This window comes from Pelodiscus sinensis, chromosome 2, assembly GCF_049634645.1.
Source record: "Pelodiscus sinensis isolate JC-2024 chromosome 2, ASM4963464v1, whole genome shotgun sequence".
Taxonomy (NCBI): domain Eukaryota; kingdom Metazoa; phylum Chordata; order Testudines; family Trionychidae; genus Pelodiscus; species Pelodiscus sinensis.
Genome location: NC_134712.1, coordinates 33,325,641 through 33,343,161, shown reverse-complemented (window position 1 = coordinate 33,343,161; position 17,521 = coordinate 33,325,641). Strand labels below are relative to the sequence as shown.

At 41.2% G+C, this 17,521-nt stretch overlaps 1 protein-coding gene across 1 annotated transcript in view; it reads left to right on the top strand.

Annotated features, from left to right (window-relative positions):
* Positions 1–1,075: 1,075 nt before the first annotated feature.
* RIMS2 (regulating synaptic membrane exocytosis 2) overlaps positions 1,076–17,521 on the top strand; it is a 517,795-nt gene continuing 501,349 nt past the window's right edge. Inside the window, exon 1 of the mRNA XM_075920242.1 lies at positions 1,076–1,476. Within this exon, the coding sequence (XP_075776357.1) occupies positions 1,355–1,476 (122 nt within the window). The 5' untranslated portion in view covers positions 1,076–1,354. The remainder of the gene's footprint in view (positions 1,477–17,521) is intronic.

Sequence of the window (17,521 nt, the reverse complement as noted above, 5' to 3'; positions counted from 1 at the left end):
TGCTTATTTCCTTTTCCCTGGGGGCTAAATCTCTTTCCTTGCTCAAGCTTAATAATAGCCCTCATTTTACGATCATTTATTTGGGGATTTTGTAATTAGCTGGTAAGATGTTTAAAGCAGCACATAGACAATAAAAGATTCTAAGGAAAATCTTATTAATTGATAATGTTCAGTTTGACAGTAGTCAGATATATTGTGATATTCTGGTATAATTTGACCTGATTATTGAAAAGAAAAAAACAATTTGCAATCATGAACAATTACTTGTCAGATTTTAAACAGTGTTCACTGAGCAGCACATTATACTGCAAAATCTAACTGTATTCCATCAAATGAACAGTTCTGTCTCCTGCTCACTGACTTACTCTACTGCACATGCACCAAAGCAATAGGTTTCTAAGCCTATAGCTTTCCCTGGGGTTAAGCAGGCCTGGAGTACTTGATGCAATGGTTGTCTTGATCACTACTAACATGGCTGATTATGTGTAATAAACTTTGAAAATGTGCTGAATGCTACTTATTTTGGAGTATATTGTAAATCTAAATGACAATTCATTTTGGATTATTTTTTAATATCTGTAACAAATCAGTGCCTCAATGTATAGTGTGTTACTGAACAGTATTACAAAATAGAATTCAGAATAAATGTAAATAGTTAAGAGCTGAATAGCCTATTATCTCATGCAAGGTACAGCATAGCTTTTCAAATATTAGAGAGAAAAGGCCTATTCTCATTATTACATATAACCATATGAAGAGTACAATAGCTATTTTAGCATGGTCTGTCTGTCCTGTATTGCTGTCTTCACATTAAAAAAAAAAAAAAAAAAGAACGACATATTTGGTCAGTAGGGTTGGTCATTTTTATAGGAGAGGGAAAGATGAGAAAATGCAGAAAGCTTCCTCCTCTTCGACAGTAGTGATACTGTGAGGATGCCTTGTCCTCATTTTTATTACTTTTGAGATTTTATTGCTGGCAGCCAGATGTGCTGAAACTCCTGACGGCAGCATCTATTCACTGCGTGTTTTTAATAGGCTTAGAGAAATATGAGTAGAGTACATGAAAGCAGCTCAGCTTCACACTTCAGCTGGGAATGCCCAAAAGCTTACTGCTGTTTAGAATTCTTGCTACAGTCAGGAGAAAGCCGCACCGGTACTAAATCTTCTACGACTGAATTAGAAGAATAATGACTGTACAATTAACTATCAACCCCTGCTCATTTAGGCACAGTTTTTACAGAGATCAGGAGAAATATGGAACTTGACTAGCATGTTTGCATTTGATGGTGTCTGCAAAATAGATGACTTTTAAGACAGGCGGGGAGAAAAAATAAAAGGGAAGGAAAGAAAGAAAATGCAATTTGAGACATTGCGCCAGGTCTGCAATTCTGTTTTATCTCATTTTCATGGGGTTTTCTCATCCCCTCAAAATGTTTTACAAAATGATCTTTTTGGACAAACACTGAACAACACTAGGTAAGTAGAAATAAAGCATTTTTCCTTTAGCATTTCTATGCTGATGACAACATTATATCTTTGTGTATATTTTCTGGTAGAGAACCTCTATCACTTTTAAATATTAATATTGGTAATATCATGCTTTATATAAGTATTTAAATGAAACTTGTTTTGCAGGAATAAAACCAGCTTAATTAAAATAATATATTTAAGATGTATATGTCTCTTTGAAACCTATTAGCTACCATTACCAGGCAGCATTATTAGATGTAATCCTAAAAACATACTAAATATTCAGACAAATATATCTGAGAAAACAATTTTTATGCATCTATGGCACTGAACATATTACAGCTATAAGGATATGGCTATTTAATCATAAATAATTTGCTGGAAGATGTATATCAAGCAGCCCTACATATCATTTGCAAAATATACAGAAAACACTTTCATGTTTTCAGAAGACTTGTATTTGAGTATAGTGATTATCAATAATCCTTTTAGCTAGCCATAAGATCAGAAGATCAGTAGATGCTTTGCAATAGGTCAGTCAGTTCTGAAGGCTATTTTGTTATGAACAGCTATTGCTTTATGGGAAGTGGAGACAGCAGAGTGGTGTTGCTTATCCTTGTGATGGGGTAGTTGAATTCTAAACAGGTTTTTAGTTTATTTTTTTGCGGTGAATTCTATACAGTATTACTAATTACTTTTATTGCATTTATTCAGTAAACACATTCTATGCAAATAATGTCTAGAACTTTTCCCCTATGATTATTAAATATTAAAGATTAAAGGAATCCAGTTGTGTCTAAAAGAATATGTGGAGGCAGAGGAAGGAGAGAAAGAATTCTGTAGTTTTGCATAGTGATAATTCATTAATGGAAACATTCTGGAAAAAGGGGAAAGTAATGGTATACAGAGCATATAAATAACATTTAAATATTCCCTTATCTATCAGTAAGAAAGGCTCCTGTTAAAGTGAATTTTCTTTTTCTTAAATACCATCATATTTCCACTTAAAAATAAAAAAAAAACTATTGTCTGTTTATTTCACAGATTGAGGATTTCCATTAATGCTAATATTTTTATATAAATTAATATATTTATTTAATGTTGTTCTTCACAAGTTTTACTATGTAGAAGATAATTTTATAATTAGGCATAGAAATTTATAAAGCTGGCATTTGTAATCATGTTTAATTTAGGGACAATAGCAAAGTAAAGTTAACCCATGTAAGGAATTTAGATATCTTTTCAAGCATAAAAGAAAATCTGTAGTAAAAGGTAAGATATTTTCCTAACATGGCTTTTTTTTTTGCATGCTTTGGCATCTTTAAAGATCTACAGAATGGAGCAATAATTTGTCTATTATCAACTGTGCTTGTAAAACAGTGCACATCCTCAAGTGCATAGTCTTAGGCCTGCAGCTACCAACAGAATAAGCAACTGTTCTCAGCATCCATAAACCTATTCCTGATTTGCTCATTTCTGCTTTTGCAGTAATCAGAGTGCTTGCTCTCTCTCTCTCTCTCTCTCTCTCTCTCTCTCTCTCTCTCTCTCTGTGTGTGTGTGTGTGTGTGTGTGTGTGTGTGTGCGTGTGTGTGTGTAAGAGAGAAGCTTCAAATGATACAGTTTCAAATAATAAAAGACATTCAGAAAAATATTTTATCGCATTTAATATGGTTGAGACTTAAAAATTGTTTATTCCAAGGGACTGGTTAATGAAAGATTGCCAGGAAACTCAAACTTAAACTCAAGATTATTTATAATTTTAGATGAGGATACTTCTACCTCTTTAGACAGTAATTTGGTGTTTTTTCACACTGGTGATTTTGGGTTCAGACAGTCTTGCTGCGGTGCTCTTTTTAACAGCATAGAGAGACTAAACTATGGTTACTGTGATAATTAAATTGAAACTGTCTGATTAACTGAACATTATTTAAGACTATTGTGTAAATAGGGTTTTTCTGTCTTTTGGATAGGTATCAGTATTTTAAACTTGCTCCTTGATGCTATTGTTCTATAGAAATGATTTATTTAATGGACACCAAAAGTAATAGGTTTTCCCTAAATTTGTTTTGGGAGTTACTTACGTAAGTGATTTTTATTGCTCTAAGCTAATTGCTCAAACACTGAGTTAATTTTTTAAGAACCATGGGGAGGTAAGCACATAAATATCTTTACAAATAACAAGTTGTGTTTTGAAATGTAGGAATGTCCCAAGACCTAAAGTTAATTGTCAATTTATGGGATTAAACAGAAATAATTCTTGTGCTTTTTCATTTATTTTTTCTATTCAGTTTTCAGTTTTTATATTTTCAAAAGTCAGACTATAGAAAGATAACTACTGACAGATTGAGCATTAAATAATTGTGTTAATACATAAACTAGAATAGGAAAAAAAGCATACTAATGCAGCATAAAATACATTATAAAATGCAAACTAAGGATCGCAAGGAGAGAAAGTAGATGCATAAAACCTTAGCAAGAGACAACATTTATTACTGTCTTAACATGTTCTATGTTCTTAAGTTAGAGGACTTTAGACTTTTTTGGAGGGCATAAGGAAAGCTGCTATTTTGTTCTGAGAATCATTGAGCATCCCAGCATTGGCTCCCCAAATCTACCAACACCTACTAGCAAGAATGTATATATCAAGCTTGAAGTTAACCCCCGCCCCCCACCCCCCACCGCTGCCTCCCCTTTAGAAATCTTACTTGGACTGGCTGTCGTTTTAATATTTATTATTTATATTATAGCATCATGTAGAAGCCGCAACTGAAATTAAACTCTTGTGGTAGAATGATGCTACAGGTACTATTTAGCTGGGAGTTTAGTTAGTATCCTCTAAATAAACTTAAACTCTGTTTCATAAGCTGCTTTGGTGGTGTGCAAACATGCAATGTTCTGTATGCTGTGCCCTCCTCCAGATGTTGAGTGTCACTTCCCTGACATTCACAATTCCAGCTAGCAGAAGCAGTAAGAGAACTTCAGAAACTCTGGTCTTCTGGATTGTGGAACATGTTGATACATACTTGTGCATAGGTTTACATAGGATCTTTTGATCTAACTGTGATTATTATTGTGATAGTCACTAGAATTTTTCTGCATATGTTATGTATTTGCTCTCCAGTTGGCAACTAGCTAGTGCATGGAATAAAGCTCCCTGATTTTTGTTTTTATCTTGCAGTTGAAATAAAAAGTGCACAAGCAGCAAATCAATACATCTTTATCCTGTTTTTTTCTTTAAAAAAACTCATTTGTCTTTGTCATTTGTCTTTATAACAAAATACTTATATTTGCCCCAATCCAATTTTAAAGGCAGAGTCTAAATGACCCTTTGATTTTTGGCCTCTAAATATTTGTGATGACTAACCTAATTTATTTTGAAGTACTGAGAATACCAACTCTGAATGGTAGTTAAGTCTTCTAAAGCTCTTAATCATTGGATATATTTATTGGATTTTCAGGTTGTTATTCTACATTTAAAACTGAGTGCAAAAATACTCTATTGTCAGATGCTCTATTTGTAGCAGCATATTTTTTGCACTGCATTGGAGTTAACAATTGCTTTGGGCAATATTCAAATTAACACACCACTGCATAATTATGACCAAAATAGATATAAACTGCACACCATAACATCAGTGCAATTTACCATTTGCAGTGTATATTAATAGGGGAGGGGTTTTTTTTAGGAATAGAAATGAAGTAGTACTACTCCCCCTTCTATTTTATTACTTTGATACTTGCAATGTGAAAGCAAATTTGTTGTGCGGATTGGCCACACAGGGGCATAAGACATCTAACATTTTCCCAGAATAGATAGCAAAAAGGTTGCTTTTACCACAGAGGCACAGTAGTGATTTGTATTTTCATGTTATAGGATTAGAAGGAATAAAATTAAATAAGTAAGCAGTAAAATACGTTTTATTTAACTAAAAACAAACAGGCTTGGAGTTTTTTAGGATTATGTGCTTATTGAAGGGGAGTGGATGATAAGCATGTTTGGAGGTGATATTTATTGTTATATGCTTTTTTTTTTCAGAAGAGGTTAACTATCAGCTCTAAAATATAGCTTGCAGGTGAAGTCAGACTTTTAACTGAATACAATAATTCTGGGAGTAAAGTGTTATTTAGTTTGCAAAAGAATATTTTGGTCCATGGCTTTTGTCTTCCAAATATAATTTACTATCAGTTTGTGTTATAATGAAGCCATCATGTGATGTCCAGGATTATTGGCATAGACATTTGTTATTCATCATAGTGCACTAATGATTACTTTGACATTGAAGGAGCAAGAGTGCTTGCTTTGTTTTCTTTTATTAATTTGGAAATAGTTTTGTAGTTATATATACACAATATGCACCATTTATGTGATTTGGACTCATTAAAACACAGCCATATGTGTGATATAACTCTGAGGGTATATTGTGTTGATATATTCTATGATTCCAAAACACAAAGAGAAAAACATGCTGTTTGCATTAGAACTGAGAATATTACCTATTCTGACTATACTAACACACAATAATAAGCAGCAACTAGATCTGCCTCCCCATACTTTCAAAATTTGGCATGCCATACCTCTTTAAAGATTTTATTGCTGAGTTTTTCATATCTTCCTTGTTTTTTTTATTTTTTACTGCATCAAGGTAATTCTATTTTAACTATGTCCTGACAGCTGTGACTGATCAGCTTGGTCGTATACAAAAACCTGCAGTGTTGGACAAAGTGTTGTTCCCATTTTAAGATGTAGATAATTTTAAATGATTGACAGGATGAGAATGTGTACAATTTTATTATGTTTTTTGTTCTTTTATCAGTTTGTGTCTTGCACAGTAAACATGGCACTAAACTAATACCAGTAGTATCATCTCCGTTTTGCTTCAGTACAACATTTGCAAAGCAGTAGCTTGTGATCAGGTTGTGTACTGGATTATTGGTTATTCTTATTGTTGTGTCTGGTTCTCATGGTTTCACAATGCTCATTGACCTTTGACATTGATTGAAAACCAGAGTTGCATAAAGATGTGTGGATAATTTTAAAGCCAACACAGAATACTGTAGTAAAGGCAGTCCCTGGGTTACGTGGATCTGACTTACGACGGATCCCTACATACGAATGGGGCTTTTCTCGCCACGGAGGACGCGGGCGGCGGGACCACCCAGACGCGCCGTGGTCCCGCCGCCCGCGTCCTCTGCGGCGAGAAAAGATGCTCCGCGTCTCCCTGGTCTGCGGGGGGGGGGGGGGCGCCCAGCAGACCAAGGAGACGTGGAGCAAAGCTGCAGAGGATGTGGGCGGCGGGACTGTGCCGCGTCTCGGCTGTCCTGCCACCCGCGTCTTCCTGGTCTGCTGGGGGTGGGCACAGCTAGTGCGCCCCTCCCAGCAGACCAGGCTTTTCTCACCGACGCCTGGGGTAGAGCAGCTGGGGGGCTGCCGGATTGGTCCCACAGCGCCGAGGTGCGGCGCTGCGGGGACCTACCTGGCAGCGCCCCAGCTGCTCTGCCCCAGGTGTTCCCAAGTCAGCTGCTGTTGAAACTGATCAGCGGCTGATTCCAGGAAGCCCGGGGCAGAGCAGCTCTGCCTCGGGCTTCCTGTAGTTAGCCGCTGGTCAGTTTCAGCAGCGGCTGACTTGGGAACGCCTGGGACAGAGCAGCTGGGGTACTGCTGGGTTGGTCCATTAGCGCCGAGGAGCGGCGCTGCGGGACGAACCCAGCAGCACCCCAGCTGCTCTGCCCCAGGCGTGTCCGATTCAGCCGCTGCTGGTCAGTTTCAACAGCGGCTGAATCTGGACGCCTTTTCCGACTTAGATACAAATGTAACTTAAGAACAAACCTACAGCCCCTATCTTGTACGTAAGCCGGGGACTGCCTATATTGAAAAGATGGTTTCTTGATTGAAGAAATAACAGCACTTTGCATTTGCATAACATTTTCCAAAAAGCTATGTACATATTAACTTATTTTTACTTGCATACAAAAATTCTGGAATCAAAGTCCTATTTAAAAGAAATTACTTTCAAAGAAGATGAATTATTAAGAGTTGTAAACAGCCAACACCAGCCTTAAAAACATTCTGATTTCTGGAATTTTAGGAGTGACTCTCTCTGAATGGTTTACTACTGTGTCCATTGCAACCTTTATGCAAGGGGATGTTTGGCTAGCTGAAAGAAGAGGAGCATTGCTTCTTTAAGGATTTCTTACAATGTGTGTGTGTGGGAATTTACAGGGATGGACAAGAAATAGTTGGAGTACAGTCAGGGGAAGCTCACTGCTTTTCATATTGTTTGGAAGAGTGAATGTGTTTTGTGGGGAAGATATTTATAACTCATGCAGGCTAGAGAGGCCATTTTTTACTGGTATAGGACAGGCATCACCCACCCACCCGCCAATGAATTTGGCAAAAGGACTGGGTTCTCTCTTGACCCATTGTGGGCATTATGCTATTTGCCCTTTTCAGAGGGGTCAACATCCACCACGGTCCCAGGGGCAAGGTGGAGGGGGGGTCGGCTTTACACCCCTGAAAGGGGTAGGGTTTTGATCAGAAAGGACTGGGCTGAAGGAAGTCAGCCCTTAGTGCCTGCTCTTGGAGTGGCGCTCTGGTGACAATTCAAAGGGGCCCAGAGCTCTGGCTGCTGCTGCTGCCACAGTAGTGGTGGCATCCAGAAGTTCCAGGTCCCTTTGAATTCCTGGGGATCAGGATAACTGACCCTTTTGTCCCCTTCCCCCCATCAGTGGGCCTGGCTCCTTTCCTTTGGGAGGTGGGGAAGGAATTTTTCTTTCACTGCCAGAATGACTGAGATGCCATAGGTTTTTTTCACCTTCCTTTCCCACAACAGGTCTGGGACCCAGTGAAGTGGAGTGGGGGTTAGGTTATAATTTTGCAACTTAATATGTAAAACTTGTGGCAGATGTCCCATGCAGCTATTCGGTTATTAAGGGGATATACGAAATGAACTGCAAAAGAATCTGAAGGAAAGCATCCCATAAGGGAGTGGAGGAGGGGAGTTTAGGGCTCCTGTGTCTGGAACAGCTGCTCAGCTTTCTGTTTTCTTGAAAAGAATAGGAGCAGAATGAGAGGCATTGACTTTCTGGTTCCCCCAGGGGTGCTTGACATCCATTACACCCCAAACCCGACCCCCACCCAACAACTTCCCCCCAGGCTCCACTATACCTCTTCCTATACCTGCTCTGCCCCTGCCCCACCTCTTTGCATCCTGTTCCACCCCTCCTATAAATGCACCCGGCCCTTGCTCTGCTTCTTCCTGTCCCTGCTCATCTCATCCCCCACTACCTCATGCACTGAATAGCTGATCACTGATGGATGGGAAATGCTGAGGGGGAGGTGGAGGAGTTGATTGGCAGGGTGTGCTGGTGGGCATTAAATGCTGGAGGAAGGGGGTGGACCTGATCAGGCTCACTGTGGATGCTGAGCACCCTCTATTGTTTTTTCTTCAGTTGGTACCTGTGAGTGAAGCTGCCACTCATTTATCTGCCCTCAGATTATTAGATTAGAGAGATTCTTCTTCCCAGTGGTTCTGTTCTCTCTTATCTACTGTCCATTGCCACTGTTAAAAATAGGATCCCCCCATTCTGCCATAGATAACAGGAGGGTTTCTTCCAGAACATTCCCAACTTTCTGTCTCTTCCAGTTATGAGGGGAATGTCGCTTCCTGTCCTTTGTCTTAAGAGCTACAGATTTCACAGTAGGCACAAATGCTCTGCTTCTCAGACTCGATTAGAACTGAGGGCTTTTGCAGTACCAGGTTTCTCAATGTACTCTTCAGGCAACAAATGCTTTTCTTTGTTGATCATATAAAAGTCTACCTGAGCTATTCCCTTCCACCTGGAAGAAAAAAAAAGAGAGGTAGCTTGCTATCATGTCCATAAGTAATATAATATATTAAATTAACACATTTCAATGCTTATAATTTTAAAACTGCTAAAATATTTGTTCAGATTTGATGTGATATTTGAGTCTTGGTAAGATCCATAAAAGTTCAACTATTTTTGAGTTATCCAAATTCATTTCTGATAAGAACATTTTGGGTTTTATCTCTGAAAACTCATGGCCTAATAAATTTGTTAGTCTCTAAGGCCATATCTACACTACAGATAAGATTGAAGGAGCCAATCTTCTGAGGTTCAAATTAGTGGGCCTAGTGAAGACACTCTAATTTGAATAGATAGGATTCTCCCATTGATGCCAGTAGTTATACTTCTATGAGAAGTAAGGGAAATTCCTGCACCAAATTTGAGTTAAGATACTTTGACTTTATGCAATTAACCTCACTCTTCAAGCAGTCCTGTCCTGCTCAGTAGTTTCTAAAAATGAGGCCTTTTTAAGATATTGCAAGTTGTGCTTCCAGAATCTGAGGCATTCAAAATCACCAATCATTTCTGAAAATCTTGGTTACAGAGCTTAAAGGATACTTGCTGTGCACAGAGTACACAAGAAAGTAGTGGTAGAGTTGGTATTAAAACCCATTTTGTCTTTCACCATTTCATTCTTATCCATTCTCTGTCCTTTTGTGTCCTTTCCAGGGTCAGAGGAACTCTGAAAATTTATGGCACTATATAGATGACAATGATAATGATTATTTTCCCCCTCTGTAATAATAGTTGTAATGCATCATAGGAACATGATCTTCTGGGAAGTAAAATTTTCCTTACTTAGACTGTAAATAGGTGTAAATTTAGCCCTGGTCTACACTTTGAAGTAATAAGTGGAGCGTCCTCACTACCAAGCCTGTTATTACATAACAATGGGCTGGTTATTTCAAAATCTGTCTTAGTGTGGTCGCTCTGCTGCTGCTATTTCAAAATAACTACTCCCCAAAATAATTTGAAGTTATTACTCACTAGTGCTTCCTGGGGCTCTAAGTAGAGGTAGTGTATCTACAATAACGGAGTTTGCCTTGGACTAATTTCAAGCTCCCCCAGAGTGGAGACATGCTATTTCAATGTTATGTTGGGAGTTATTATTTTGAATGTAGTTATTTTGAAATAATTTCCTCATGTAGAGATGCCCTTAAAGTTTTATGGCTGTTCCTTTCTGTCCTAACAATGTGCATAAAGGGGGTGCTCAGAGTCATTGATTAAACAGTAAACCCGGTATATGATGAGAACCACTGCAAGGCAGGGGTTGTAGCACTACTCCCAGCACCTTAATTCCAGCACGTATGGTAGTTCCCTAAAGAAGGCACTAGATCATTAAACATGCTCACACTGACAGTACTTTAAGAGAACAATATGTTCAATGCACACAAATAAACATATATACTTCTAATTAATATCAAGTGTTACAAAACAAATGTTTTCTGTTTTTTTGAAACAACAGCTAAGCAAAATGCTGTCCTCAAAACTATTCTAGGATGTGGAACCTGGGTGGAGAAAGCTGCATAATTGATCCTGCTTCCATTACTGGCTTGCTGAAGCAGTCAGTGGGATGCAAAAGGGTTGCTTCCTACAGTGTGGGCTCTCCTGCTATTGATTTCTGGATTTACTGGCTTTTTTCACTTCTGATCTACTTGGGCTGGGGTGATATTGCATAAGAAGATAAAATTGCACAGGAAGCACTGCCAAAGCAAAAAGCAAAACAGAGCAAAAGCCCCTCAGCCACTACTTGAGCTCAGAAAGATGCTATACAAATAAGTAAGGGCAATTTGGATGCCATTGCTCTGAAAAAAAGTGAAAATTGAGACTTTTCCTAAACAAAATACAAATGATGAACAAAGATCAAGAAAGTGACATGACTTACTACGTCACATTAAAGTCTTAACATTGCTTCTGGGGCTTTAACAAAGAAAAGGGTAACTATTGCAGAATAAATCTAGAGTCCAAAATCATGTCAAATCAGTCTGATAGCTTTCTTTTCTAGGATATCAAGCCTTGTGGATAAGAGAGAAGCAGTGGACGTGGTATACCTAGACTTTAGTAAGGCATTTGACATGGTCTTGCATGCCCTTCTTATTAATAAACTAGGGAAATGCAACCTAGAGGGGCTGCTGTAAGGTTGATTATCCAGCCAGTTGTGCACCTTTCTAAGAGAGTAGTTATTAATGGTTCACAATCATGCTGGAAGGGCATAATAAATGAGGTTCCGCAGGGGTCTGTTTTGGGACTGGTTCTGTTCAATATTTTCATCAATGATTTAGATGATGGCATAGAGAGTATGATTATTAAGTTTGCAGATGACACGACATTGGAAGGGGTTGCAAGTGCTTTGGAAAATAGGGTCAAAATTCAAAATGATCTGGACAAACTAGAGAAATGGTCTGAGATAAACAGGATGCAGTTTCATAAGGACAAATGCAAAGGACTCCACTTAGGGAGGAACCATCAGTTTCACCCACACAGAATGGGAAATGATTGTCTAGGAAGGAGTACTGCAGAAAGGGACTTAGGGGTCATAGTGGATGACAAGTTAAATACAGGCAGTCCCTGGGTTACGTACAAGATAGGGACTGTAGGTTTGTTCTTAAGTTGAATCTGTATGTAAGTCGGAACTGGCGTCCAGATTCAGCCGCTGCTGAAACTGACCAGCGGCTGACTTCAGGAAGCCCGAGGCAGAGTTGCTCTGCCCCAGGCTTCCTGGAATTGGCCTCTGATCAGTTTCAACAGGCTGAATCTGGACGCCAGTTCCGACTTACATACAGATTCAACTTAAGAACCCCAGGCGTCCCCAAGTCAGCTGCTGCTGAAACTGATCAGCGGCTGATTCCAGGAAGCCCGGGGCAGAGCAACTCTGCCTCGGGCTTCCTCTAGTCAGCGCTGGTCAGTTTCAGCAGCGGTTGACTTGGGGACGCCTGGGGCAGAGCAGCTGGGGTGCTGCTGGGTTGCTCCAGTAGCGCCGCTCCTTGGTGCTACTGGACCAACCCACCAGCACCCCAGCTGCTCTGCCCTAGGCGTCCTGATTCAGCCGCTGCTGAAACTGACCAGCAGTGGCTGAATCAGGACGCCTGGGGCAGAGCAGCTGGGGTGCTGCCGGGTTGGTTCAGTAGCGCCCAGAGCGGTGCTGCGGGACCAACCTGCAGCGCCCCAGCTGCTCTACCACAGGCGTCCGGAGAAAAGCCTGGTCTGCTGGGGGGGGGGGGGGCGCAGCTAGGGAGACACGGGCGGCGGACCGGGACGCACCGCGGTCCCGCCGCCTGGGTCCTCCGCAGCTTTGCTCCCTGTCTCCCTGGTCTGCTGGAGACCAAAGCCTCTGAGGACGCCGGTAGCGGGACAGCTGTGGCGCGTCTGCTGCCCGCGTGCTCCCCGGCTTTGCTCCCCGCCTCCCTCAGCAGACCAGGGAGACGGGCAGCAAACCCCGTTCGTAACTGCGGATCTGACGTAAGTTGGATCCGCGTAACTCGGGGACTGCCTGTATGAGTAAACAGTGTGAGGACAAGTTAACATGAGTCAACAGTGTGACTAAATGAATTGGGCTTGTTTAGTTTGGAAAAGAGAAGATTGAGAAGGGGACATTTTTCAAGTATCTAAAAGAGTGTTACACGGAGGAGGCAGAAAAATTGTTCTTAGCCACTGAGGATAGGACAAGAAGCAATGGGATTAAATTGCAGCAAGGGAGATTTAGGTTGGACATTAGGAAAAACTTTCTAACTGTCAAGGTGGTTAAACACTGGAATAAATTGCCTATGGAGGTTGTGGAATCCCCATCTCAGGAGATATTCAAGAACAGTTACCCCTTTTAAGAAAAAAAATAAGTATCCTCCATATCTACAATTTTCAGACACTAAATGTGTCTACACTAAATGTGACTTGCAGGGAAGGTCACATGCATGCTCCTGTGGGGAGGTGAAGTGCCAGGACACTCCAGCTGTCTGGAAGTGGGGGTGCTACAAAGTTTGACTCTGAAATTAAATTGGACCCCCCCATGAGAACTCCTTGACAAGCCCAGCCACATGCACCAAGACTAGGGATGTCAATTGACCTGTGTTAATGCCTACAGTTAACGCAGGACAGGATCAACATGTTAATTTTTAAATGCATTAATCGCAGGTGTTAATGCTGCACTGCTCCTTTGAAGTGCTGCTCCCCAGCTGATCCCTGGCTCTGCTGTTGCAAAGCCCTTTTGAAGTGCCGGCACTCCAGCTGATCCATGGCTCTGCTTGCGCTGCCCCTTTGAAGTGCCATTTTGGTGCTTTAAAGGGACAGCACATTAGGATCTGGGGATCAGCTGGGGACTCCAGCTGATCCCTGGCTCCACTGTTGCAAAGCCCCTTTGAAGCACCAGAGCGGCACTGAAAAGGGGCTTTTCAATGTGGAACCAGGGATCAGCTGGAGTCCCCAGCTGATTCCAGGCTCCTAATGTGCTGCCCCTTGGAAACAGCACTTTCAAGGGGCAGCACTGCATGGAGCCCGGGGTAAGCTGGGAATTTCAGCTGATCCTGGGCTCTGTGCAGCGCTGTCCCATTGAAAAGCTGTGGCAGCATTTGAAATGGGAGGCACACACAGTTAATCGTGCAATTAATCACTATTAAAGTTTTTTAATCACTTTACAGTCCTAACCGAGACTCTTGTCTTTTCTCCTCACATGCTACTTGGAGCGCTGCTCTCTCCCCACCCCCACTTCTCTTCCCTGGGCCCTGCTGTAACGGGTGGCGAAGGGATTGCAAAAAGAAGACAACCAGCAGCCCTCACACATGGGGCGGATATCGCAGCATCAGTCGCCAGGGGCTGAAAAGGAAAGTTTTCTCTCCTGAGGGAGGAGTCTCCATAGCCCGAGGTGCCCCTGTATTCACAGCCCCTAGGAGCGGCCAGACCAGTCTCCCACAGCCACCTGCTACAGGCCAGGGATAGAGCCCTCCATGGAGAAGGAAGACTCCTCCCCTCCCCACAGCAGCTGCCACTGCCATCCTCGCCTGCCCAGATAGAGCTGCTGCCTCGCTCTAGCAATCCACATGCGCTCCCCAGGCACTGGCTCCCTGCCCCTAGCCTGCTCCTGTCCCCTCCACCCTGGCCAGACACCGTGCCCCCAGCCTGCTTTTGCCCTCTCCCCTGTTCCTGCCCCCTCACCCTTAGCCAGATAGCCTGCCCCCAGCCCGCTCCTCGCCCCTACCCTCAGCCAGACACTCTGCCCAATTGGGGCCCAGCACTCATCTGGCCACAGTGTCCTGTCCTCAGCCCCAATCCTGGGGCAGGCCCCATGGTCCAGCTCCCATCTGGCCGCAGGAAGGTCTGGTGGCAGTCCCTCTCCTGCTGCAGCACAGGTAGGAGGAGAGGCAAATGATCCATCTGCAGCAGAGAGATGGGGGTTGGTGAGGGTAGTGAGCAGTGGGTACAGCCCCCCTCCAGTCTATTTATTCACAAACAAGCTGATATTCATACTATAACGTATATTCATAACATATGCTTTAATTGGAAAGTAAGTCCATTAATAGAGTAAGAATAATTGTATGCATGGATTATCTGTAATGGTAACCTAAATCTATATTTTTAAATAAGTCTTGGGAGAAAGGAATATGTTGTTGTTGAAGCACAGGACTTCGTGCCTCTGTCATACTTCTTTTATAATGTTGGACAAGTCACTTTGCTTCAGTTTACCTATATATAATATAGCGATAATACTTCATGAACATTGCAAGGTTTTATAAATATTTGTAAAGTGTTTTAAGATTCATGGATGGAAGGTGGTATAGAAATATTGGAGAATTTAGATGTTTTGTTTAGGGTTTTATTACATTTTCCAATACTAGACTAATGTAAAATAAATAAACCTTAAATATAAGGTTTGAGTGTTTTTAAGAAAATTCTTTGTAAGAGAGCAGAGAAGCTTACATATTAGTCAAATTAATGGAGATGTAGAAGGCTAGTACAAGGCCTAAGTAAACCTAGCATGTAGGCTATGCAGATAATCTGCTGGCTGCACCCTTCTCTATATGTTACAGAGAAGAATTCCACACTAGCTTTTCATTTGTCACTATGAATTGTAAAGGATTGCAGATCTGAATTTCTATACATTTTTTGGCTCCAGTACTTCTATGCAAATGGTTCCAAGAGATAATGGCTGTTATTCTAGCTCACTGGCTATAGCAGTAGCCACCCAGATATAAGAGCAACCCTACTGAGTCAGGTCCATCTACCCCAATATCCTGTTTTTGGACAGTGGCCAATGCCAGATACCCCAGAGGGAGTGAACAGAACAGGTAATCATAGAATCATAAAATACTAGGACTGGAAGGGACCTCGAGAGGTCATCGAGTCCTGTCCCCTGCCCTCATGGAAGGCCAAATACTGTCTAGACCATCCCTGATAGACATTTATCTAACTTACTCTTAAATATCTCCACAGATGGAGATTCCACAACCTCCCTGGGCAACTTATTCCAGTGTCTGACTACCCTGACAGTTAGGAACTTTTTCCTAACGTCCAACCTAAACCTCCCTTGCTCCAGTTTAAGCCCATTGCTTCTTGTTCTATCCTCAGAGGCCAAGATGAACAACTTTTCTCCCTCCTCCTTATGACACCCTTTTAGATACCTGAAAACTGCTATCATGTCCGCCCTCAATCTTCTCTTTTCTAAACTAAACAAACCCAATTCTTTCAGCCTTCCTTCATAGGTCATGTTCTCTAGACCTTTAATCATTCTTGTTGCTCTTCTCTGGACCCTCTCCAGTTTCTCCATATCTTTCTTGAAATGTGGTGCCCAGAACTGGACACAATACTCTAACTAGCCTAACTAGCACAGAGTAGAGCGGAAGAATGACTTCTTGTGTCTTGCTCACAACACACCTGCATCCCATAATCATGTTTGCTTTTTTTGCAACAGCATCACACTGCTGACTCATATTCAGCTTGTGGTCCACTATAACCCCTAGAGCCCTTTCTGCTATGTTCGTAACCATCAAGTGGTCCACCCCCTGTCATCCATTTCCAGCCTCTGACAACCCTTGTTAAAGTCCTGGTCTTCACAACATCCTCTGACAAGGAGTTCCACAGATTGACTATGTGCTGCATGAAGAGAAACTTCCTTGTTTGTTTTAAACCTGCTACTTATTAATTTCATTTGGTGACCCCTAGTTTTTATGTTATGGGACTAGGTAAATAACTTTTCTTCATTCACTTTTTCCATACATGTCATGATTTTATAGACCTCTCTCATATCCCCCCTTAATTTCTTCTTTTCTAAGCTGAAATCCAGGCTTTTTAATCTCTGCTCCTATGGTACCTGTTCCAAACCCCTATTCACTTTTGTTGCCCTTTTCTGAACCTTTTCTAATGCCAATATATCTTTTTGAGATGAGGCGACCACATCTGTATGCAGTATTCAAGATGTGGGCATGCCATGGACTTCTATACAAGCAATAAAATATTATGTCTTATTCCCTCTCCCTTTTTTCTTGATTCCTAACATTCTGTTTGCTTTTTTGACTATCTTGTATGTATACTTGGGATTATTTTTCCAGTGTACATCACTTTGCATTTATCCGCATTAAATTTCATTTACCATTTTGTTGGCCAGTCACATAATTTTGTGAGATTCTTTTGAAGCTCTTCACAGTCTGCTATGTTCTTAACTTTCTTGAGCAGTTTAGTATCATCTGCAAATGTTGCTACCTCACAGTTTACCCCTTTCTCCAGATTGTTTATAAACAGATTAAATAGGACTAGTCCCAGGATGGACCCTTGATTGTTTTCTTTTAACCAGTTATCAATCCATAAGAAGACCTTCCCTCTTTTCCCATGACAACTAACTTTACTTAAGAGCTTTTGATGAGGTACCTTGTAAAAGGATTTCTGGAAATCTAAGTACACCATATCCATTGGATCCTCCTTGTCCACATGCTTGTTGACTCCCTCAAGAACTCTACTAGCTTAGTAAGGAATGATTTCCCTTTGCAGAATCCATGTTGACTTTTCCCCAACAAATTATGTTAATCTATATGTCTGACAATTCTACTCTTACCTATCATTTTGACTAATTTGCCTAGTATTGGCATTAGACTTCCTGGACTGTAATTGTCAGGATCATCTCTAGAGCCCTTTTAAAATCACACTAGTGATCTTCCAGTCATTAGGTACAGAAGCTGATTTAAAGGGTAGGTTACAAACCACA